This window comes from Larus michahellis, chromosome 15 (genome assembly GCF_964199755.1).
Source record: "Larus michahellis chromosome 15, bLarMic1.1, whole genome shotgun sequence".
NCBI lineage: Eukaryota > Metazoa > Chordata > Aves > Charadriiformes > Laridae > Larus > Larus michahellis.
In genome coordinates this window covers 4,063,033-4,087,889 of record NC_133910.1, presented here as the reverse complement: position 1 = coordinate 4,087,889, position 24,857 = coordinate 4,063,033, and the positions used below count along the sequence as shown (strand labels likewise).

Genomic DNA, 24,857 nt, shown 5'->3' with positions numbered 1-24,857 from the left:
TTGGGGTGCTTTGCACCCCCCGGCATGCTGCTTCCCCCGGGGGGGGTGTCCCTGATCCTGCTCCCACAGGGTGATGGGACGTAGCAGCCTCCTGCCGGGGCGTTTCGGGGTGAGTGAAGGACCCCAACGCCCCTGGGAAAGCTGTGCTGGGCCTTTGGGCTCAACCCCCCCCTCCTTAGCCAGAGTCTGGGCCAGTTCACCCCCTTCTCGGCATTCTGCGGGTTAAATCTCACCCGGCTCAGTCCTGCCCAGCCCTCACACCGCTCACAGCAGCGTGGCAGCGGAAGGTGTTCGCAGACAGACACCCCAAAAGCCAGTTTCCCCGGTCACCACCCCAGAGAGCCCCACGTCCGCGCGGTGCCCTGCACGAGCACTGCCCCACGGCAGACCCCGCTCCGTGCTACGCGCCAAACTCCCTGCTGTCACCAGCAGCACAGACCCTGCCGCCGGGGCCGCACGCTTCCCAGCACCGCTCTGCCTCGTGTGACAAAGCCCTGGGAGCTCGCAGAAGCCCTTTGGGGGGTTTTGGCTCAGGCCCACAGAAGCAGCAGGCTCACTCCCAGTCTGTTGCCAGTATTTTCTCTGCAGCGGTCACCCAGAGACCCCCCCCAAAATACGGCAACCGTCAGCGAGGGGCAGCCAGACCCGCCTGCGTCCAGGTGGGTGTCCCTTGCCAGGAGAAGCTCAAGCGCCCGGTGGTGTCACCTGGCTGCTCAGACGAACACCGCACCACGGCTGTGGTGGGAAATGGGACTTCTGTAAGCTCCTCTCTCCAGATCCCGATTGCTGCTTGATACGTGAGCCCAGCTGGGTGCCGAAGGTGCTGTTCTCACCCCCCTCTGCCCGTTTCCAGGCCCTTCCCCTGCCAGGCACTGACTCAGCTTGCCAAGGAAATGAAGGTCGGAGACACTCAAGGAGTCGTTTGCTTTGCCGCGTGGGGGACTTTATTTGTCAAGAGCATGTGACGCGGGTTTGGCTTTCCTTGCTCAGGTGTAGCTGAATCCCATTGATTTCCACGGCTGTGACCTTCTGTCCCAGCAGCAGCACGTCTCCCATCGCATCTCCTGGCTCTGTCCTGCAGCCGGTCCCTGCGGTGGGACGTGCAACCGCCTCGCAGTGCCGAGACCTCCTCTCCCTTCACATACCACCCTCCCACCCCAGGGGGAGGGTTTTTTACGTGGATTACCCACAGAACCAGGTCGTTTAAACACTCTCCACTCCGTGAGAAGGGAAAAACACCTTGTAGAAGGCATTTATTCTGCCACAGTGCTGTCGGCTCAGCTCAGCTTCATCTTTTTAAATGTGCTACCATTTTGCTGAATCCCGTAACGCAACCACATCCACTCCCCTCCTCAGCCTCCTGCAAGAAAATGGGGTTTTATACCCCTGGGGGTATTTCAGACTTTTGTGCAGGAGTAGCTGGACAAGGACCATGCCTTTTCCTCCTCCTTCTCCTCCTCCTCCTCTGTTTGTGCCGTACTGGGCAGAGAAAAGGCAGCCAGAAACAGAGACATAATAAAAACAGACGGAGACAAAGCCAACGCTGGGATATTCTGTTTCAGAGCAACGACAGCAAGTGGAGATGAGGATAAAATGAATAAATTACGGTTATTGATACTCTTTTCTTTGAAGGAACACAGCTCTGCTCCACCAGCATGTCCCAGGCTTCCTCTGCGGGCGAAGGGGCTGGATGCTGGTGTTTCCATCAGTTCGAGCCGCTTTGCTCCGACCCCCCCTTCCCAAACAGCCTCAGCAGCTCCTTCCCGCTGACTCCCCCGCCTCGGGAGTTCACCCCCCGCGAATATTTGCGCAGCCTTATCGGAGCCCCCCCCCCTTCTCCCAGCACTGCCCAGAGCTCCTCTCAGCTACGGCCGCAAGTCACCCCCCCGCCCCCGCAACCTTTCGTCGGTTTTCTTATTGCTCCTGCGCTTTGAATTCCCGCCGATGAACCAACGCGCCCGCTAGTGAGGTGCCAGATTCCCAGTGGCACCCCACCAGCACCCTACTAGGAGCCTGTGGATGTAAAAAAAAATAATAAAATATCAGTGATTCAAAACACGGAGGCACGAAGGAGGCAGAGAGTAACCTGCGGAAGCTCAGGAGAACCTTGTCCTCCCGTCTGCATTCGCTCCCTGGGTGACCCTGCGCAATTTGGTCCCCTGGAGGTGTCTCGGTTTCCTTTTTTTCATCAAATGAAGCTGGAAACCCAGCGAAATATTTTGCAGAATGTTTTGCCGCGTGCTGAGGGACAGTGCGGCATTGAGGCTCGTTATTCCGATCGGGCGCTTTCCGAAGGCGGTGCTTTCCACCGCCCTGAAAGCCTCAGGAGATCGACTCAGGGCTGATCGAGGGGGTTGAATTCCACTGGGACGAGCGATTCATCGCCTTGGAGGGTGCGCAGGACGGGCACCGTCTGCAAACGTGGCTGGAACAGGGAATGAGCCGGATGATGCTGGGGTTTCACGCTCCGGGGAATATAAAAGGCCAAATTACCTGAACCGCTCGAACTCGGGTGTATTCAGCGTTTCACCCCAAGTTTTCCGCATCCTAGGACAAAGACTTCAGGGAATGACCCTCAAAGGGTGGCAAGGGGAGATGAATCGGCCTTTTTTCCCATTTTTTTTTGTTTCCCTAGAAAATAGAAAAAGCCTGAAAATGCTACCCCCTAACGGTAAAAGGAGGCGCGGGGGTGCTGTCCTGGGAAATGCTGAGCCGAAGCCCAGATTTCATCCACCGGGCTGGGAGTGGAGATAGAAGGTGCAAAAACGTCACGGTCTCTGCGGGGAGGAGACCTCCTGCAAACAGCAGCTTTGCATGAAAAACCGGCCGTGAGAACCCGGCGGCGCTGGGGACAAGGTACAAAAAGAGCCGTTTTGTGGAGTTCCGCTCAACTCAAAAGCGAAGAAAAATCGGGTGTTTCAGCTCCCAGGTCTTGGACACGGGAGGTGCTTTGAGTCGGGTGGTGGGGATCCCTCCTTCGCCACCTCCTTCGCGCCAGGACTCAGGCGCTCCCTGGAGAAGCTGTCGGGTGGGTGGTCTCACGGCCCAAAGGAATACAACTGAAATAAGGAGAAAGAAAGAAAAAATAAAGAAGAAAACAAAAAAAAAAAAAAAAAAAGGGGGCAGAAAGCCCCCAAAAGGCTTTTAGGATTTGAGAAGGCATCTGGGATTGTACGCTGGTTTTGGAGCGGCTCTGCGACACTCGTCTGGACGGGAGAGCTTGCTCGGCCCCAGGTCCTCCAAGCAGGTTGCAGCTCCCCGGGTGGTTGTGGTGGAGCCGATGCCACCGGCGTCTCTGATTTGCATTGATTTGCAAATCTCGCACTAGTTTTCAAACCTCCCCTTGTACGCCGCTCAGACACATTCAGAAATCTCCATTCCTCCCGTTCGTTCGGGATATCTTAAAAATTGAATAAGAATCCTACTCTTCTCCCCCGTGCTCCACTGTTGCCTCACCCAAGAAACCCAAACCCTGCCCAGACTGCAAGCCAGGAGAAGTTATTCTGCTCCACATTTTGCTAATAACTTGCTACGTGACCTCAAGCAAAACCATTTTCTTCCCATGCTACGGCCTGAACCGGTGCTCAGGAGGGAAAAGACCTTTTCCTTGCGCGTACGGCATTTCACACGACACCCGAATCTCAGGTGGGACCTTGGGCGGTCTCATCACAGAAAAAAGATGCAACGAGAGAGAAGAAGAAGAAGAGCTGAATACTAAAATAGACCTTGTGCTTTGAACAGTACCCAAAAATGCAAAAATGCGATGGCCCTCCCTTCTGCAGTGCTCTCCACGCGTTAATCATTTCTCTCAATTTTTTGGAGAGTCCTTGGCATCGTCCGAAGTGTCAACACAACACCCCCTACTAAAGGCGATTCAAGCAGGGGATTTCTCCCCCTGGGAGGGAAGGCAGGCGGTTCTCCAGTTATCCAAAGAAACGAAAAGTTCCTCCCTCGTCTACCAACAGACCTTGGGTTTTTCTTCTGCTCAGTGCCAGCCTTGGGAGTAGGAACTTCAAGGTGCCCTCGGCAAGTAATATTATTATTAATAATTTTATTTCTACAAGTGCCGCAGCCTGCCCTGGGCACGTGGCAGACTCCTGACACCAATCCAACCCCACGTGCTACCGATTTCCACGTCCATGCCTACCCGAGGGCCAAGGACACTTGGCGGTGGGTTCAAGCTTTAACACGGGTTCATTCCAAACGGAGCCGCCCAGCCAACGTTTTTGCACATCAGCAAGAAAACATCCCTCTGTTAAAAACCTGGAAGGCATCAAGCACTGCTGGGGTTCTCTGTAACCCTCAAATGACGCGATTTTGCTGCCTGTTGGACTCCAGGAACTGTAATCTCCGCACTGGATCCACCCTACAAAGGCAAATTTGCAACCAGCTCCCTGCTCAGCCCGAGCATCTGCGAAACCTCGACGGAAACAAACGCAGAATCGGCCAATTTCTTACGGCATCCCAATTCGGGCTCAACGAAACCCGGTTTCCCACCGGAGCTCAGGGGGCTATCGCTCAACGCGGTGGCCAAGCCAAGTTGCCTCCCGCGGGTCTCTCGGAGCCAGGCGGGAGGATGCTCTCGGGGTGGCGGGGTGGGGGGGGTGTCTCCCGGTCACTAGGCACACTGCACACACCGTCTTGGAATTTGTAAGGTTTGGTTTTTTGTTTGTGTTTTTTTTTTTGTGTTTTTTTTTTTTTTTTTTTTGCTAAGTTTTTTATTTTAATTCAAGGACTTTGCTTCATACAAAATGTAATTGTAGAAACAACTGCAGAATTCAAAGTTTGGCTGATAAATATTACTCAGGCAGCAAACTAGGCAATCACAGAACCTTTTTTTTTTCTTCTCCCCCCCCCCCCACCTCCCCCCCGCCTTTTTGTTTTTTTTTTTTTTTTTTTTTTTGGGTAAAGTTCCGCTTGTGTTGCATGGTTGGAAATTTTATAATTTTTAACACCGTTTTTTTTTTAAATATAAAGTTTTGCAACAAATCCCGCCTCCCCCCCTCCCCCCCCCCCCCCCCGGAATTTATATCAAATATAATTAAAAATTAACAACTGATGAATACATTGTATCAAAAAAGTACGAAGATAAACATTTTCCATGCACATACTTTTTATATATATGTATATATGTATATATTTTACATGCAAACATTACTTATTCAAAGTACAGCCACTACGAGACTGGTTCTGGATGCAGAAAAACTGATCGGTGCAATTCAAGTTTGGCAACTCACTATGAGGATTCTTGGGAATATCATGTACGCGTTGGAGAGAGAGGAGAGAGAGCGGAGAGGCTGGAAATAAAAGGGAGGGGGAGGAGGGGGGGGGGTATGGACAATTGCGGGTCAGGCTCGTCTGTCGCCGTCCCCGTCCCCTACGAGGCGAGCGGAGGGTTAGACAACGTGAGCGTCTTCTCCGCCGTCTGCCCAAGGATCGGGGTGCCCCAAGGCCACCCCTTGGCTGCGCGCGTCCCGGGGGTGTCTTCCCGTGGGGCCGCGGGGAGAAAACGGGAGAGGAAGGGGAAAAGCGGAGTGAGGTGGGGCCGGGGGGGGTGGGGAAGGCGAAAATGATTCAGCTACAGAAAGACATCTCTTTAGCTCGCCGGTGTGGGTACAATGTTTGCATGCACTGTCAGAGAGACTGCTTTCCCCCCCGCCTCTCCTTTACTTCCTGGAGTAAAATAGTCATGTCGTCTTTAAAATTTCAAATAAAGTGTTTGTGCCTTCATATAAGGAACAAAAAAAAAAAAAGGAAATAAAATGTATAAAACATTTGGTCACAATCATGCTGAAGCCTGAAACAGGGAAATCCAGCAGATAAAGCTACAGAATGGATGAAGGTCTGTCTGACTTGCGGTGGGGGGGGTGGGGGGGTTCGGATGTGTTTCCGAACGTGTCATCTTGTTGCATAGCCCTCCGTTTGCAAAGCACAGCCCGTACCCAGGGCGGACCTCTGGCACCTCCTTTATTCCAAGTGCACATAGATACAGAGACAGAGATAGAGACAGGAGTCAGCCTTTAGCGGAACCCAGGGATGAGATTGGCCAGAGGTTATTATTTCGTAACACATCAAAAAAAAAAAAAAACCCAAAAAAACCCAACCCAGAAAGCACAGAAGGAAACGAAAACAGGTTGAATTTCCTCAACAGAAGAGCTACAGGAGATGTGAAGAACCACCCTACAGCAGCCCGCTCCCCGCCTGGAGCTGAAAGGCTTTTGCTGAGAGCACGAGAGACCTCCTGAGCGTTTTGGTAGCGTCCGATACCCCGGTGACAAAACGGATCACCAGGGGCCGGCGGGATCTCTACCCGTCCTAAGCCATCGCCTGGAGAAGGTTCACAGCTCTGGAGCTTGATAGATCCTCTAAAAAAATTCATCTGTCCAACACTCTTCTCCTTTCTACCAGCATTTTCAGTGATGCGCTCAGCTGGCACCTCCCACCCTCCCTCCATCAGCCTTTTGTCAGTGTTCTACGCGTCCTCTGGCCACCCCCGAAGGAGCGTCATCAGACCCAGGGACGCAGGGTCCGGCCCAGGCTTTTCCTGCGCTCCCTCCCCACCAGCACGTCGCCTGCGCCCCTTTCCCAGGCAAAATGTGCAGAAACCCACAGGGGCACGTGAGAAGGAAACCATCCAACATAGGAGTCGTTGCAAGAACACACAAATCTCATCCCTGAGAATCAGAGTTAGAGGTTTTGCTTATTTTTTTTTTTTTTTTTTTTTTTTTTAAACCTTTTCTTAGCAGGCAATAAAACCAAGACCCCTCTCCAACTGCCCCTCAACACCAGTCGTGCGCCCGCGGCACGGGGCCAGAGCTCTCGCCGCGGCCCAACTGCGACCCGACACGCCGAGTGAAAGGCGCTGCTTCTCCTGCAGGAGCATCTCTGCCGATGCTGTCCTTTCCCGCCCGCGTCTCTCCCGCGGGACCTCACCACCGGTCAACGAGAAAAGGCCGGTTTCGTTTGCTGCCGTCACTCCCCTCCCACCGGCAAAAGCATATTTTGAAAAAATAAATAAATAAAAAAAACCAAATAAAGGCCAACGAAACCCGAACCGACCCCAAAGCGTGTTTGCCTTCCCCACTGTAAGCTTCCAACCTGGTCCTGGAATACGCTGCCCGGTAACGCGAGGCGGGGCGGTGGGTGCAGCACGGACCCTGCGGCGGGACGAGCGGCTCCCCCCTGGCCCTGCCCTCCCTCCCCTCCTGCCCTCCCCGCGCTCGCCCCGGCCATCGCAGCAAGAGGTTGCATCGTCGCTGTGAAAGATTTCAAAGGTTAGGCACTTAGTAGTGAACAACTGGAGCATTCGGTAGAAACGGTGGGACCTGGAATGACAATTGGACTAATTCTCTACATAAAGAGTATTTTTTTTTCTTTTTTTTTTTTTTTTACTGTACAATTTACAAAAATGCACACAATGAAAAGTTAAAGTTCTATCTAATAGCTTGATATAAAACCAATAACATTTCTTCTTCTCACGCCTACACTTTTTCCTCTTTTTTTTTTTTTCTGGATTTTTTTTTTTTTTAAGTTGTTTTTTTTTTTGCTAAATCAAGCTTATATTGTAAACAAGACAAAACAGTGAGGGCGTGTTGCGGTCGACAGGAGAGAAGGGATGGAAAGAAAAGTCTCAGCAGCAAGGAAACAGTCCTTACAAAGTAGCTCGCTTGTGGCTTTGTCGTGTGTCAGAGTGAAGGACCCGACGCGGTGAGTAAAATCAAAGAGATCCACAGGGCAGCGGTGGCAGGGCAGAGTCCCGGCTCCGAGGGGTGGCGCTGGCTCCGCCGCCAAGGATTGCTGTGGCTGAACATCAAGTCCCAATGGACCGTCCTTTGTTCCAGTCTGCGTCTCTCCTCTCCCAGTTTCTTGGGTAGATCTCTTCCTTCTTAGCGGTCAAACGAGATAAAACGCGGGTGCAATCTTTGTTCCCGCATTGTGTCCGTTTGCAACCCCCGACTCCCACCCTGACCGGGGGAAAGAGTAATAATAATAACAATAATAATAAATTAATTAAGAAAGAGCCCAACAAAACCTGTGCCAATCTCGAAAAGGATCGACAGTCTGCTTTTTCCGCTGTGGGAGGTTTGAGGACCACTCTTCTCTCGGCTTCTCGCGCGTGTCGCGGATTTGGCATCTGCTGCGTGTCTTTGAACCAGACAAGGCAGTGGGGGGGTGGGCGAGAGGGGGAGAGAGATGCGCTCCCTCCCCCACCCTTCCCCTGAGGAGGGAGCCTTCTTCCTCCATTTGTCTAGTGCAAAAAAAAAAAAAAAAAAACCAAACCAAAAAACAAAAACCAAAAAGAAAGAAAAAAAATAAAGAAAAAGAGAAGAGAGAGGCTGCAGGAGTGTCTCCGGCCCCGGGGGCAGAGCAGTTCTCGCGTGGGAGCGCACAGCCTTCCAGATGATAAAACTCATCGATTTTAAACGCGCACACCTTGAAGGGTTTCGCCACGCCGCTAGCACCAGTCGTCCTCGTCGGCTTCGTGGTAGTAACTCCGTCCTCTGGTGCCAGTCCCGGGGCCCGTGTTGAGCCCCAGCGTGTAGTGGTAGCCGTTGGGCACCCTGCGGATTTGGTGAGACTGGGAGGTCAAGGAGGAGACGTAAGAAGTCCTTGAGGACCGTCCCGAGTTGGTGGCCACCGCCTCCTCGAAGGTGAGGGTGTCCTCCGGCACGGCGCGGTAGGGGCTGTCGGCGTCCTCGCGGTGGCCCAGGTAGGGGTCGGAGCCGATGCGGGCCACCGCCGGCGGGGGCGGCTGCTGGTCCCCGCGCAGCAGCGCGTTGTGCTCGGACAAGCCGCGGCTCAGGCGTCCCGGGGAGAAAGTGGGGAGGCCGGTTTGGAAACTGGTGAAGTGCACGGGCGAGGAGTTAGCGGTCTTGTAAGTGATGCTGGGACGTGGGGTCAGGGGAGTCTGTGGGAGCTGCCTCCGACCCCGGCATGGGGTACTAGCACCAGATGTCGACAGCAAGGGGCTCCCATTAACTGAACCACTGCCCTACATAAAAATTGGAACAAAGCAAATCAAAAAATAAAAAAGGGAAACACCAGACGAACACAAAGGCAGGCAGGTGTAAAACAGAAGGAGAAGCAACAGGAGGGAGAGACAAGTCACAAGAGGAAAGAAAAGCAAAAAAGAGAGAGTTTAGACAAGCACAGTCAGGGGAAGGAGGTTCTCGAGAAATCAGTCAACACGAGATGTAAAGGGCCGGAGAACTAAAGTTCTGCGAGCGGTAAATAAGAACAGAAAGGATCAGAGCATCGGTAGGACGCAAACTGGCAGACGGCTCCAACAGAAGGGGACACTGTCCGGGGGGGAAGGCACCCGCGTCATACACAGGCTGGACATGCGCCTTACCTGAAACTAGGCGGGGAGCAGCGCAAAAAACTATGTGGTGTGTTGTGGGTTTTGTTTTTTTGTTTTTTGTTTTTTTTTGGCAAATACAGTTTTGCAAAACAGCGCACTCTGCTTTAAGGGAGGATTTTTGCACAACTTCCCCGCCCCCCCCCCTCCCCGCCGGCTGCAAAGGCTGATGTTTGGGGATCGTTTTCTGTGGTCAGAACTGGGTGATGGGGAAGGAGGATTTTGGGGGCAGACCGGTCTCTGGGAGTTTTAGGACTGAAATGTATTTTGATTAAATAGGCGCTTTCTGAAAAAAACAACAGGGAAAAGCTTTTTTGGACGGCCTTTAACTATCAAGTCCCTTAAAAATGTGTTCGCCGCCTTCTCCTCTGTAATATTGCGCATCTGGTTTTTCAGTGGTAGAAGAGCCTGGCAGCTGCCGGGGTTACTAATAGCGACACGTGGGAGTGAGCTAAACTACAGTAAGTTAAAAAAAAAATGCCATAAGCGAAAGGAACGAGCCCTTGTTTTGGCATTTCTGTTTACATTCTCCCAGGGCGGTACACGAAAAGCCCTGCGAGTGCATTTTACAAATCCTTCAAGTTCCAGAGAGACAGGGAGCATTTTGAAATTCCAAGAAGTTTCATCTCGTTTTAAAAATAAAAAAATAAATAAAAAATATGTTTTTCCCACATTCATCGCGAAATGGGATTTATATTTAACAATTCACCTGCACTGAAAAGGAAACTGAGGTAACCCACAGAAGATGCACCACATTTCTTTGTGGGGGGGGTGTCAAACAACGCATTGTGAGTTGACCCACAATAAAACGTTCGTGGCTTGGTTTTCTCGTCTCTTCTTTTTGCATTAAAAAAAAAAAAAAATAAACCCAAACCAACTCTAAAGGACTTTTTTTTTTTTCTTTTTTTTTTTTTTTTTCCGAACCGAACCTGTCCTGATTTTTGGCTTGGCTCTAGCTGGGACGGAGCCACCTTGTCGGCAGGGTGAAGCTGCCCAGGCTGAAGGTACCCGCGTCTCCTTTTTGGTATATTCAGGGCTCCTGGGAAGAGCTGCGTCTCCCAAGGAGAGGGACCGACTAACAAAGAAAATACTTGAGAGTTAACAACAAGCACCTCCTTATCGAGCCAAAATCGTGCAGGAAACGGACTGACGGAGCTTCTCGCAGACACCTTATTAAGACAAGGGGCTTCAGCTCATCGGGACAGAAGCGATATGCTGCTTTGGCTATTTATTTTAATCCGTTTTGTTTTTTGGTTTTTTTGTTGTTTTTTTTTTCCAGAACTCCCAGGGGATGTATTAGCAGCTCCATTCGGAGCAGACAACGCGCGAGTGGAGAAAATACATCAGGCTTTCTGTGCCCTGCCTTACTAAACCCACACGGGAGGACAATATGGACGTGAGGGGAACTGGGGAAACAGGTTTATACAGGGCAGCTGATGCCCTAACGCTGATGGTCTGTTAACTATGGGAAGGTTTTCGGTTTTGTTTGTTGTTTTAGTTTGTTTTTTTTTTTTTTTTTTTTTTTAAATTAAAACATATGTGATATTTGAAGTTCTAGTAAGCTGAGCGTGCAAGAAAGGAGAGACACCATGTTAAAAATTAGCGCCATGTTCCTGCCTCTCCAAGCAGAGGGAGAAATTAAGAAATGGAAAGACAAACTCATCTGAAAAACCAGACGCAGGCCAGTCGGGGACCGCGGCAACGAAAGAGGGAGGAGACCTGTTGGGCTGCTCTTTCTATGGCCACACGCAGCATCAGCCCTTAAAGCGATGTCCCGTCCGGTCCCAGCTGAGGAGGACAGTGCAAAGCCTGTCCCGTGCCCTGGGTGTCCCCAGCAGCCCCTGAGCACTCAGTGCAGCTCACGGCCTCTGCTGCTGCAGCCTGGATGCTGCTAAGGACCACGCGGGGACGCAGAAAGGCACGGGCCAGGGTAAGGAGACCAAAAACTGCTTCATTTTGCACCTAGTGGGACACTCCGAAGCCTCGTCATTTAAATCCTTCCCCTGGGCTCTAACTCTGGCTGTCTGGAGTCCCCCATACTGGGTTAGGTTGGCTTGTACTGCCATGGTAAGGATTTTTTTGGCAACCACCAAATGTTTGTGCCCGGGGCAGCAGTAGGTGCTGGATCAACACAAGCAGGGGAACGGTTCAGCTCAGTTGCCCAAGTCCCACTCCATGCTACCAGTCTGCCTTGGCTCAGATACGCTTTCTCCACCAGCATCAACAGCTGTCAGTTCTCAGGTCTCTCATAAGCCCTGGTGGAACCATAAGCGAGAGTGTCCTTGGCAGTGGGGTCTCTTCGAGATGTCTGGAGTCATTCACTCTCTAGGTGGCTACTAATGGGTCACCAAGTGACATTTCCATCCCTATTTTGCATGTGAAGCAAACGCAGGACCTCAATGGCTTTATCCATCCCTGGAGGGGTTCAAGGCCAGGTTGGACGGGGCTTGGAGCAACCTGGGCTGGTGGGAGGTGTCCCTGCCCAGGGCAGGGGGTGGCACCGGATGAGCTTTAAGGTCCCTTCCAACCCGAACCATTCTGTGATCTCCTACTGCCTGGCCTTCCTTCCCCATTCAGTCTCCTTTATTTTAAGCGAAGCATAGAAAAGGTGCGTACATCCCTGGAAGACCTTAGGGCTCTTTTCCCACCCTGCATCTCCTCACCTGTCTGTGTGGACCTTGCTCCGGCCCTCCGTTGGGTGAGGTGGGCCTGCTCTGATCGGCAGACTTGGGCTGAGAACGGTCCCGGCTGCCGTAGCGGTCGCAGGAGTAAAAGCGCTGCTTTTCGGAGGAGGAGGAAGAGTGCTGCTTCCTCTCTTGGGACCGGCCGCGTTCCTGCTTCTTGTCCTTGGAAGAAGACTCACCAGACTGGGCCACTGAAAGAATAACATTGGTTGGGGGTCACCAACGTGAAAGGAACTCCCAAGTTTGGGGCAGGGAGGTCATTCGGTGCAGACGGGACCCCAAATCACATCAGATGATGCTGTGCATCCTGAAGGGAGGAGGACAAGGGACAAATCCTTGTTTGTAAGGCACTTACCAGCTTCTCCATCGGCCAGCTGATGCGGGGACCTGTCCAAGGACTTCTGCTTCTTCTCTTTCCGCCGGTGGCAGCGGTGGTGATGGTGGTGATGCCCTTGCTCCGGCGGCATGCGCTCCAAGGAGTATTCGTAGAGGTGCATGGGGTGAGGGCGCTGCGGGGTCAGCGTGGAGACGGAGCGTTTCATGGGGCTGGTGTCCGGGATGGGCTGCAAGGCAGACGGAGGGACATGGAGAAGGGTGAGGGCAGGCGCTGCACCGTCCTCAGCTGCTTGGTTCCCAGCATGGGGAGGGTTATACAGTAAGAGAAAGGGGGAAGGACGGGAAGGAGAAAAATGGTTAACTGGGTAAAACTGGAATGGGCAGAAGGACTTGTGGAATGGTAGGTTGAGTGCTCAATTTGAGGAGCAAACGTGATCTCCATTTGCTGAAATGGGCTTTGCTTTTAGCAGAGTGCCAATCCACAGGTACCACGGGCGCGGAGCGAGATGCAGCACTTCACACCAAACACAGCGCTCACGGGAGTCAGCGGTAGGTTAGCAGGGACACAGGGCAGCACAGGAGCCAAGCGCCTCGCAAAGATAATTCTCCAAGACTAGTTTCACCCAAAGCTGCTTCAGGGCATGGGGTCATCCCGAAGCAACTCCGAAGAGGAAAGCATGAAAGCGTTGCTGGGCATCACATGGAGAGAATCATAGAATTGTTGAGGTTGGAAGGGACCTTTAAGATCATCGAGTCCAACCTTTAGCCTACCCTGACAAGAGCCACTTCTAAACCATGTCCCTAAGTGCCCCATCTACCCTTTCTTTAAACACCTCCAGGGATGGTGAATCCACCACCTCCCTGGGCAGCCTATTCCAATGTTTAATAACCCTTTCAGTGAAAAAATGTCTCCTAATATCTAATCTAAACCTCCCCTGACGTAACTTGAACCCGTTTCCCCTCGTCCTATCACTTGTCACCAGGGAGAAGAGGTCAGCCCCCATCTCTCTACAACCTCCTTTCAGGTAGTTGTAGAGGGTGATAAGGTCTCCCCTCAGCCTCCTCTTCTCCAGGCTAAACAACCCCAGCTCCCTCAGTCGTTCTTCATAAGGTTTGTCCTCCAGGCCCCTCACCAGCTTTGTAGCCCTTCTCTGGACACGCTCCAACACCTCAATGTCCCTCTTGTAGCGAGGGGCCCAAAACTGAACGCAGTACTCGAGGTGGGGCCTCACCAGTGCCGAGTACAGGGGGATGATCACTTCCCTAAGGAAGAGGGAGAAAAATTGGGAATAAGTGGGCAAGGTACAGGCCAAGCCACTGAGAAATTACTTCTGTCTCCTTGCAATTGAAGAAAACTCCCGTCAAACCTCTCTTGTCCCATCATCGCTCCTTGAAGCCCTTATGGCTGGGACAAGCAGGATAGCACGTATGTCCTGCAATTCTAGTAGGACACCTCCAAAGATGACTACTTGCGTTTGCTATTGCTGTTTTCAAATCATTTGTGGCCAAACACCTGGACACTGAGCACAGTAACGCAGCCTCCCACGGGCATTGCTGGGCCCAGTCCCAGTGCCAGAGGCACCTCCAGACTCTGCTCCCTTCCCTTGAGGTTCAAAACCTTACAAAGACGGTCTACAGAAACCAAGACAAGTGGACTACAGGACAGCTATTCTCACAGCCTTTCCCTTCCCTACTGCCCAGTCCCCAGGTATAATGCTCAGAAAATGAGGACAATTCCCACGTGTCCTTCCTATACAGTAGCTGGTTACACTGCAACTTGAGCATAGGAAGTTCCACCTAAACATGAGGAGGAAGTTCTTTGCTGTGAGGGTGGCAGAGCCCTGGCACAGGCTGCCCAGAGAGGTGGGGGAGTCTCCTCTGGAGACATTCCAAACCCACCTGGAGGCGTTCCTGTGCCACCTGCTCTGGGTGACCCTGCTCTGGCCGGGGGTGGGACTGGGTGATCTCCAGAGGTCCCTTCCAACCCTACCATTCTGTGATTCTGTGATTCTCTTTCACCCTGCTGGCCTCCAGCTGTGGTGGAGACAGGGCTTCATCCATCCCCTGGAGGCTTCCCTGTGTCTACCACTGCGTCAAAGCTGCGTGGCAGAGGAAAGACCTTGGAACACGGTGGTCCAGCCTGATGGGGAAGGAGCTCAGGATGTCCTCCGGTCCCTCAGCTCCGCCGCTTGTTTGAATTCACGATCCAATATCTGCCTCCAACGACAGTTCTCGCAGAACATTTACTTTGTTCACTGTAACCTTTCCAAAGAGCCCTGTATTATTTTTACCGCCTGTGCTATTTTGTTTGCTTATCCCGAATCTCAGGTCTCTGTTGCCCCGTGATATTTACACAAAGCAAAGCCAGTGGTTTCGCAGCTCTGCTCGTTATTTTGAGTGGAAAGAACGGCTCTCCCTCCCCGCGGGCTGGCGCGGGCGGGTTATCTTGCGTGCAAAGGTGCAGTCTGGGCTGAATTTCTGTTTGGTGCTCTCTTTTACAGGCAGTTCCCCAAATTTTGGTGCTTCCCAGTGGAGCTGGGAGGTTTCGCAGAGGCAGGAGGAAGACACTGCTGGGGGGAGCACAGCACATCCCCGGGGGCTGCACCAGCGCCGTCGGCAGGACCGTGCTGGGCTGCCTTTGTCTCCTCTTGTGGCCCCGGTTGCGTGGGCAAGAAATTATATTGAAGAGCTTTGTGTTTGTCCTCCTTGCTTAGGGTTGAGACTGAAGATGGAGGAAGGCAGAGAGGCCCGTAAACTGGATGGTCTGATGGGCAAAAGAAAAGTGAAAATACTTCCTGCTGAAAACACTTATCCAGATTTCCAAAATCCACCAAGGAGCTGCCGGGAAGAAGGCTACACAGATTTCCCAACAAAAAGCCAGCCAAATCGATAAGAAATGAACATTTCTCTTTGGGCTTCAGACCTGATTCTGTGCTTATTCCAGGGACAGAAGTCCCCGCTGACACTAATGGGAAGTGGCAAAGCAATGAATACCCTTTCCATAAATCCCGACAATGCTCTCGTTACGTTCACGGGGCATGCACACACTCCCCGCAAGCCTCTAGATATACCATAACCCTGCAGAGAGTCACTAATTGCTTTTTCGTTACCAAACCGACTGTTTTCACTCCCTAAATTCCTGTGCAACAAGGCATACAAAAACAAATAAATAAGCAAAACAAACAAACAAAAAAACCCCTGCTATTACAGCGTGCGGCGTGCAATTGTGGATCGAGGGAACTGCAGCAAAGTGGAAAGAGATAAGCGGCCGCGTCGGTGCAACATTGGACTCCAAAAGAGGAGGGGAAAAAAAAAGTAAAGGGTTAAGGAAGGTTAATTATTTCTTAACAGGAATTTAATAGGATACAACTTAGTGCAAAACTACATACTGCTAGGTAACTCCCAGGTGACCGTGCTTTGCTCCTCTGCAAACAATTCGGACAAGATGAGAGACATTATTTGAAGCAGCCCCACAGTACAGCCATTGTCAGACATCACGGCAGATGTGCAGCAGACACGATGACGACAGGGGAGGGGAGGTGATGGGGGAGGAGGGCAGCAAAGAGGGAGGGAGGCAGGAGGTGAGATTGAAAGCGCAGGAAGATATTTGAAAAAAAAAAAATAAAAAAATAATGAGGAACATAAAAAGAGAGGGGAATGACGGGCAAAGAGAAAGGGAGACATCCAGAAACAGAACACATTGTAAATAAGAGTTGTAAAGAACTCAAAGTTTGGGGGGAGCGGAAGCAGCACGTGAGAGGGAAGGTGGAGGGGGGAGACACACACAGAAAGTAGATCAGTTATTCAGCTGAAGCTACAACCACCCAAACATTGTGTTATTAAAGGAGGTTAGATCTGCTCAGATACTACGGGCCTGATTCACAAGGAGATGAGGGAGCTTTGACGCGGGGCAGCTGTGCCCGGGGGCACCAGAGACACCCGCTCCTGCAAACACCCCGCGGCAACGGAGAGGAGTTGCCCAAGGAAAGGCTCCTGCTGCCGGTGCTGCTGCCGCCTGCGTTGCCTTGGAAGGAAAGATGCTGCTCGTGGCTTAGAATAAAGGACAACTTTGTTCTGGGAAGGGGGAAGGGAGGGAGAACGGGTTTGCTTCGGGGTCTGTTGCTTTTATTAAGCACGTTGAGTAGCGTTCCCGATAACGCAGAGAATCCCAGCTCTCATACAAACCCTGCTGTTTCTGAAGTCGGCTGGGAAATTTGCGAGCCGATGAAGTGTAGCTTGTGCCAGCCTGAGCACGTTAGCAAAGCGATTAAATCTGTTGGAGCTGTTGCTGTGCATGCAACACGCAGGCTTTTAGTTTTCGGGTGCAGTGTATTTTTTACGTTCTGCTTCCCGTGGAGAGCGATGGAAACAGCCCACAACCGCGGGCTGCTCATCCCTGACCGCGTGAATCAGGCGCTTTGAATGAGAGACACGACCATGAGCGGTAGGACGTTCTGACACACAGGAGGCAGGACGGTGGCTGGAGAGCACCCGGGACAAGAAGCCAGCAACGAACATGTGAAACGCCCAGAAATGATCTGTGAAAACCACGACACCCTACGCACTAATTAGCATCCGCAAGTGGCTGTAAAAGTCAACTCTAGTGATGAGATTTCTTTACAAGAAGTTAAACAAGGGAAATCCTCAACATTTTACTGACCAAATTCACAATATACTATATGCTAAATACTGCGTGAAGAGAAGAAAAAAAAAAAAAAAGCAGTGGGAATTCTTAGTGTCTCAACGCAGCCTTTCGGGCACAGGGTCCTTCCTATTTTTTGTACCTACTACATTGATCAAAGAGAATCCCAGCACGTCTCCAGCTCTCTTTATGGCTCGGGCGCAGGAGCGTGCCTTGACAGTCTGTCTGGATAGATGGCACAACTGCCAGCGGGAAACATATGCCTTCCAGGAATCCAGTCTGGCAAACAGTATTGTCCCCAGTTAATCAAAACAGACACCCTTGGGTAGGTAGCCATCAGTTAGCTCCCCAGACAGAAGGATTTCTCTGGGTTGCTTCTTGCTGCAACCAGGGATGAGTAAAATCGAGGACGTGAACACTTGCCATCCAAGCACAAAGGCTGGTTACCTGTCCCCAGGTTCAGCAAACATCTTTTAAAACAAATATTCCCAAGAAGCTTCCAACAACACGGCAAGCAGAGAGAAGATGCTGAGTTCTTGACCCACTCTCAGCCTTCCACCGCCAGTAAAGCCTCCCTCGCTCACCTGAGTTTCGGCGGCCAGCCGTGGCATGGAAGCTGCCCGCCCCTGGCTCTCCAGGCCTGGTTGGTGCTCTCCGTTGGCAAGTGTGGGGCTGATTTCTCTCATTTCTACCACCTGATCGAAACAAGAAATGGTTTCAGTAGCAAGGACATGAACATCAAGCTTTGAAGCCATCATCTGAACATGCTTCTGCTAAATTTGATTTAATTATGAAGAGATGCTAGTATGGGAACTAGGCTAAGAGCTGTGGAGTGCCGAGGCTACTCTATCTACAGTGCTGTCTTCAACAAGGACAACAGTGGGCCAAGCTCTTCCACCAGCCATGGCAATGAGCCCCAGCTGTCACCTGTGAAACCCCTCGTCTGAGTTTGTACACTGATGACAACGGGATTGGGACAATGGGACAACTAGGAAGAGGTAACCTTGAGTAATCTATCACAGCAGACACATAATTCCATGAAAAGCACGTCCACGTGTACAGCTGTCAGACTGTAGAAGCTACCAGATTTGGATTTTCTTCATAATGTTTAAGCAAACTAGGGATTGTAAGAGCCAGAACACTGCTTGTCTCAAGGGACAGATCTACTGTCTGCTGCACTTCACCCTGTCTTCACCTGTTTTTTCTAAACATTTTCTAAACTTCGTAAAAATGTGCTGCATTTCTAAAGTCTACTTCACCTCACCCGCTGTTCACATCTTCACCCTGTTTGCTCACCCGTTCGATGGGGATTTCTTCTGAGTGGCCTCGTTCAAAAGCTGGTGTCCTGGTTTCATAAAACACATCCTGGGTGCGTTGAGTCCCCCAAGAACTGGACTCTTTGATCCCACCCTCTGGCGCTGGCCTGTCAGAAGAAAAAGGGGAAAAAAGATTAACTCTTTTGCAAAGAGATTTTGCTGCCCTTATTGTGACGAAGGTAGACCACTCAGACACCCTTTGAGTTCTCGCTTGTGAAACGAGTTGCAGGACGGGCACAGCTGCTGGTGAAGCTATAAAGTCCCCTGGGTTTTGCCAGGGCCGCTCCCTACCCAGCCTGAAGATCCCATGAGCAACAACGAAATCAAACCCGCCATCACATTATTTTTCAGTAACTAAGGAAAGCAACTTCTGCAGCTTAAGTTCTGACGAAGAAGAATGAAGAATTTTGGACTTCAGGCAAATTACGTATGCAAGACCAGTTAGACATTGGTCAAACACATCTGTGGCCACGCAGAAGTACATTCACTGACACACAGTGATACAGGTGGCCCTGGGTTTCACTGTTGAGTCTGACGTTGGTTTCCCCATTGGGCTTATTTGGGACATTTAAACTTCAGGTGTCTATCACTAAAAATCCATAGTCCTTGTGACCCAGAGGAAAGTCATCTGAAGAAAAGCAGGAAATAGAGAATTGATTAGGGATCGCTGTTACTATAACTGTTTAGTAAGCTCTCTGTGGAGGTATTATTTTGCCCAAAGAGAAAGAGCCAGATTCTGTCCTGGAAAGTCTCAAGGAACCCTTGCTGTTACCAAGTGCCATGAGCTCGAGGGATGACTTTGTTCCCAAGGACTTTTTGACTCCCAAGAACTCACTGCAGCGGTGGTTGGTGGGTTGGTGTTTGTTTAATTGGTTTGCAGCGATCCCAAATTCCTGTAAGCAAACTCACACTTACAACTAGCCACAATGGAAGGCTCTCCAACTAAGATTCAGAGGAGACCATTAAGAAAACCTGAAGGTCTGGAGAACTGCACCCGAGGCAGCAGTGGGAAGCAGAGCCCCATGGAGGCATTTTGGTAGCCACCGGTGGGAAATTGTCCCAGCCATGGCGCGAAGGGGCTGTTGGTCTTGGTGTCACCAGCTGCCCCACCACCAGAGCAACCGAACAGCGGTGTTCGGGGTTGATGCATACACCCAGCGTGTGCCTTCTCCGCCTTGCAGCTTTGGCGGGGAGGTGACAGGATACTCACAATGCGCCGCCGTTGTTGAGCGAGGCTGAGCTTTTCTGGCGAAGGAAGGCCTTCGCGTTGTTGAACGCCGCAGGCTGGGTTTGCTCCAAAGTGGCCTTCAGGGGGTGGAAGAGTGACACCGGTCCGGGCTGCGAAGCAGAAGGAGAGGTTGTCAGAGACAGAGCTGTGTACGGAGAGGATGGGCTGCAGTGCTTTTCCTACTTAATAAAAAGCCCACTTTGTCACCCTGAGAGACCAGCCCAGCAGAAAGCACACCCCAGCCTTCCCACAGCTGTAAGAGGCGCTGAAGGACACTTGCTGCCCTCGGCTTTCCGCAAGCCAAAGTTGTGCTGCAATCCCCCTTCCCTCTGACAAAATATTCCCCCGGTCACCAGAGCGCAGCAGGGGTTTCCTACACTGATGTGACCAAAGGGGCTTGTGCTCCTTGGTGGCTCGTTGTGACACGGGGTTTGCTGTAGCCTCCCGTCTGTGAGACAGACAAATCAGTCATGCTGGAGGCCAGCTGGGTGACCATCCTGAAATCCATGGGTACATGTCCTATCGGAAACCATTGGGGTTTCAATCCCAAGGCAGCTGTGTGGAAATATTTTCAAGAAATTGTAAGAATCTTCAACTCTATTGGAGCCAAAATGATTTTGAATAATCCCCATTTCCAAAAGCAACTTAAACATTATATAGCCAAACTATCATTGGCTTTCAAGAATTCTTTGGTGGCCCAAAGAAATCTTTTTGTGTCTCCCAGCCCCTAGGCCACTTCTGAAAACAGGACTGCCAAAAAGGAAAACAGACTGCCAGATGTCACTTGGAGTTTTTCGGAAAAGACCTTTCCAGACCTACTGGAAAAGGCAACTGAAACTTTTTTTGTTTGTTTGTTTTAATTTTCTTTGAGAGACAGAGACTTTCAGGAGCGGTTTCCATTTTTGAGACAGCATTTTCAAATCCTGCCTAGAGAAGCATCCAGACTTTGTGGACGAAACGCGCCAGTGACTCTGGCGAGAGCTCCCCAACGCTGGAGAAGAGCCTGTCCAAGAGGGAGGACCGATGGCACCTTTGGGCTGAGTACCTGGCACAGCCCCCCGGGCGGCTGGTGGACCTGTTCCCTGCTGTTCTTATTCTGCTTGTAGAAGTCGAATATCATCAGTGCTGCGTAGACCTTCCCCACGGTCATCTCATCAGCTGTCAGAGGATGGTGAAACGCAGCAGAGATGTCCAGGCGAGGAACGGGAAAGGATCAGGAGAAGAGAAGAATAAGTCAAAGAGCACAAGAAATAACAACAAATGGGTGTGAAAAACAAGGAGAAAGAAGAGGCGACATTAGAATAACGAGGCAAAACAGACACAGAAAAGTGGAGGAAAGAAAAAAAGACCAACAAAAGGTTACAAACCAGCTTCTTCAGGTCTTTGCTTGTTGCTGCCTTTCACATCTGAGGAGGATGGCCCCTGTCTCTAGCTCTCTGTGGCAAACATTCACAGAGACCATGTAGAAAAAAAACGGGCAGGAAAGCTCTGTGGCATTGTAAGCATTGCCGACAGAAGAATTGCTAAATTAATACCAGATCCACGGCCAGCTTTTTATCAACAAAGAACCCTTATTCCTATTTCTTTGAATTACAGTCAACCGGAGCATAATGGGCTAATATACATTTAAAGAGAATTTCATTTTTCCAGATGTCTCTTTTCACCCTCACAGTTACGCTACCAGTCCTTCCCCGCACGGCAATGGAGCACTTACCATAGAGCGAGGAGTTAAAGCAGCAGATATATAGGCATCACGAGAGGAGGGGAGGAAAAGACTTAAGCAGTCACTACCCACTGATTTGCACCTCCTCAGCTCCCTCAGTTTTTTTAATTAACAATGCCTTTATTGCTCTGCACTGTTTCTCATTAATCAGGAATCCAGAGCCCTTGTTTGGGCCAATCAAGATAATAGGAAACTTTCCATTTTCTCAGCACATTTGCCCAGGACATCATCAAGTAACACAAAGGCCTTTAGCCCCAGAATACCTCTCTTCTGATTCTGAAGTTCTCAGCAAACTTTAATTTTCTTCTGGTTTTCTGGAGCCCAGGTGGTAGAAATTGCTCTCCCGTCCTGTACGGCACAGGCTGGAGGCAGACAAAGCTATGGAAAAGCTCTGGAAGAGGCCACACAGGGCATCGGTCCCATCTTGGCACTGGGTTGGGTTTGTGTTTTTTTCTAAGTACAGGAAATCTACTGTAGCATAATGAAATACATGGCTAGATGTGACCTCAGCTTCCCCCCTCCTTTTGTGACCATGGCATGGAGGTGCGGGCTGGAAACCCTACGCAGAGGATACCAACAAGCTGAATCATAGAATCACAGAATGGTTTGGGTTGGAAAGGACCTTAAAGCCCATCCAGTTCCAGCAGGGACACCTCCTGCTAGAACAGGTTGCTCCAAGCGCTGTCCAACCTGGCCTTGAACACCTCCAGGGATGGGGCAGGAACTGCACTTGGTTCCTTGGCTGCATCCTCTAAATGACCGTGCACCTAGGACGGGGCTAGGGACAGAGCAGGCAAGGAGGGAGGAACACACTCAGGGCTTCTTAGGTGGCTAGGATGGGTTGGGTGCTTGCTGACAAACCACTTACGTTTGTGAGGAGGCACCAGCAGATCCAGAGTCTTCTGGGACAGATTGGGCCAAACCAGCGAGATCTCCTTTCTCAACTCAGCATCGCACTGGTGCTGTTTAACACCCCCTGTGGAAAGGAAGGGGAGAGAAGGAGTCACACGACGAGGAGTGAAACCCGTTGTCCTGTCAGCACGTACCACCACTTGCACAGCAAGCCCAGGAGAAGGCATTTGCCCCGCTCTCATTTCTTGCGAACGGCAAGCCCGCGCCAGCCGTGGCAGATGTTGCAAAGGGAATCGGTGACCTCCTCCATGACTAAAGGGTGTGAACCACGAGGACCATCATCGCTTCAACCCCCTGACCCTCTGCTGTTACTTGGGGCTTCAACTTCAGCTCAGGCTCATTCTACCTAACCGCGGGTGCCTGGGTTTTGGGATGCTGGACAATGTCAACAGGAAGAAACGGCATCTCCAACGTGTGATGCCAAGGACCTGGCCTGAGGTGCTGGCCTGCGAGCAACGCCACGATTGATTATAAACCCTCTCCATCACCAACTCTTCCCAAAGCCTTTGGCAATGAGACATAAGCGCGCTGTTCTGTATCAGCAGCTATATCTCAGGGTAAAACAGAAAGAGCTGAACACAGCGGCATTATTCAAATGGCCAAAGCGAGGTCTTAATACACAAGGGGAAAGTGATTAAAGTACACGTAAGCCAACAGGCCAGCTCCCAAATGAATGCACCGCACAGTAGGCAATTAAGTAGTTCATCTGAATGACAAAGATTATTTTTCTAAGAGAAAAGTAATGGGGGGAGGCTCCGGGTACTCTGCTACATGGTGGTTTGAATTCCCACACGGAAACTCATTAGGGAGGGTTTATTAAAGGCCTGTTAGTCCCACCAAAGGCTCAATTAAATGTAGCACACAAAACCTATTCAAACGAAGCACATAACAACAAAACAGGTCAAAACCTCACAACCCACAGGCAGATATAAACCCTCGAAAGAATCCAGCGCTATCAGTTGAGCTCTTCTCTGGTTCCCTCCCAGTGGGGGGCCAAAGAAAAGGGCAGGGGGAGCCATTTGCAGTTGAAAATCGAATGGTCGGAATTACCATCGCTGACAGGAAACCAGAAGCCTAAAATGATACAAACTCCCAGCGTCCTTATCTAGAGGTTATTACTAAAATAAGGGGCTGTCCCTTAAAAATCCCAGGCAGTCCTAAATTCATCCTTCGAAATGAGTGTCCGATACTCGGTGTCACTCCCCAGGGGAGTCCCAGTGAGCGCAAAAGGTTGTCTTCTTCCAGCAGTGCTTACTCAAAGCCTCAAAGACAAAGTTTAACCAACATATGAGGGAGGTAATTAATACGGATAGGTTAAATGGTCGGCCTAAAACAGCTTAGGAAAAGCACAACATCCTAACCCTGCCCTGCCCTTTGCTCGTAAGAGCATTGTTACCTCCTATTAGCTTTTAAATTAGGTATAAAAGAGCTTTGGCCAGTCTTGCCTGGATTCTGACCCCAGCCAGCCTGATTAAATAGTGTAACGACCCAGAGAAAAGGCCAGTGTATTTTATTACATCGCAATGTTTAATTGGAAAGTCAAGCAAATGCCTGATTAAACACTTAAATAATTAAGTTTTATCTCAAGGTGGAATGCGGTTCGTGGCACTTGGAGTCACTGCCTTGCTGCCAGCAGAAAGTGATTGGAGAGGAAGGGCTGGTTTTGCCTCGTGCTGGAAGAGTTTAGAAAAGAGATATGGAAACTCTCATTTCTGTCCTACGGCAACGAGCACGCACAGGGCTTCTCTGAGAGCTCCCGACTGGGATGGCCAGAGCTCTCCACATCCCATCGGCAGGTATGCTGGGATGCGGCCACCCCAAAGGCAGAGTGATGCTCAGGACCCCTCTCTGTTGCCTGTCCTTGAGGGCCCCTTGTCCTCGGGTGCTGGCAGAGGGCATGCAGGCAATAGGAAAACGGGATTTCCACCTGGGGCAGGATTTCGGTGGTTTAAAGAGGACACCAAGCCAACAGAGAAGTTGGGGTTTGAGCCCACACGTGCTGTCAGACATCACCTCCCCCTCACCTGAGGCGAGTTTGATTTCTAGGGCGGTGCGGATCAAGGCCATCAGCGTGGACGTGAAGTGGACGGTTAAATCTTCGGGTGAGATCGGCATGTTCATCCGCACCAGGCGCTGGAGAGAGAAAGGCAGTGGCTGTGAGCGCAGGTCGGGATTCCTCCCCCCTCCCCTCCCTCCCCCCCTGCGAGCCCTTAGAAATAGCCACGTTACAAACGTGTGTTCACCTTTTGTGCGCCGAGCTAAAACCCATCTTCTCCGTATAGACGTCAACTCCCTCTCAGGAGCAGGTCTGAGCTGTAACGGTGGCTTTGACGGTTAAACAATTGATTTGCCAGCATTTGTACTGCAATCCTTGGAAGAGAATTCTTCCCAAAAAGTCAGTTTGGATGCTCTCATCCCATTTCAGAGCCCAGTACCCTACTCCTGACCGTCTCCAACTATGTCTGCAGCCTCCAGGCACGTGGCTGGTGCCCGTCACCCCTGCCAAAGCACCATGCTCAGGAGATATAAACCACAAAGCCACCTCCACCATCCATCCCTACATCAGTTACCCTCACCTGCATTCTGGTTCTACAACAGGGGCAACAGCAACAAACAGGTCCTGGCACCATTGGATGGAGTAAGACGATTTACATCCAC

The 24,857-nt window shown here is 51.0% G+C and overlaps 1 protein-coding gene across 1 annotated transcript in view; it reads right to left on the bottom strand.

The window, feature by feature from the left end:
- Positions 1-5,876: 5,876 nt before the first annotated feature.
- Positions 5,877-24,857, bottom strand: part of CACNA1B (calcium voltage-gated channel subunit alpha1 B) — a 312,680-nt gene continuing 293,699 nt past the window's right edge. The window contains exons 39-47 of the mRNA XM_074608904.1: positions 24,224-24,332; positions 22,156-22,263; positions 20,610-20,722; positions 19,547-19,674; positions 18,317-18,443; positions 17,605-17,715; positions 12,398-12,605; positions 12,022-12,233; positions 5,877-8,992 (exon numbers count right to left, since the gene is read on the bottom strand). Of these exons, the coding sequence (XP_074465005.1) occupies positions 8,456-8,992; positions 12,022-12,233; positions 12,398-12,605; positions 17,605-17,715; positions 18,317-18,443; positions 19,547-19,674; positions 20,610-20,722; positions 22,156-22,263; positions 24,224-24,332 (1,653 nt within the window). The 3' untranslated portion in view covers positions 5,877-8,455. The remainder of the gene's footprint in view (positions 8,993-12,021; positions 12,234-12,397; positions 12,606-17,604; positions 17,716-18,316; positions 18,444-19,546; positions 19,675-20,609; positions 20,723-22,155; positions 22,264-24,223; positions 24,333-24,857) is intronic.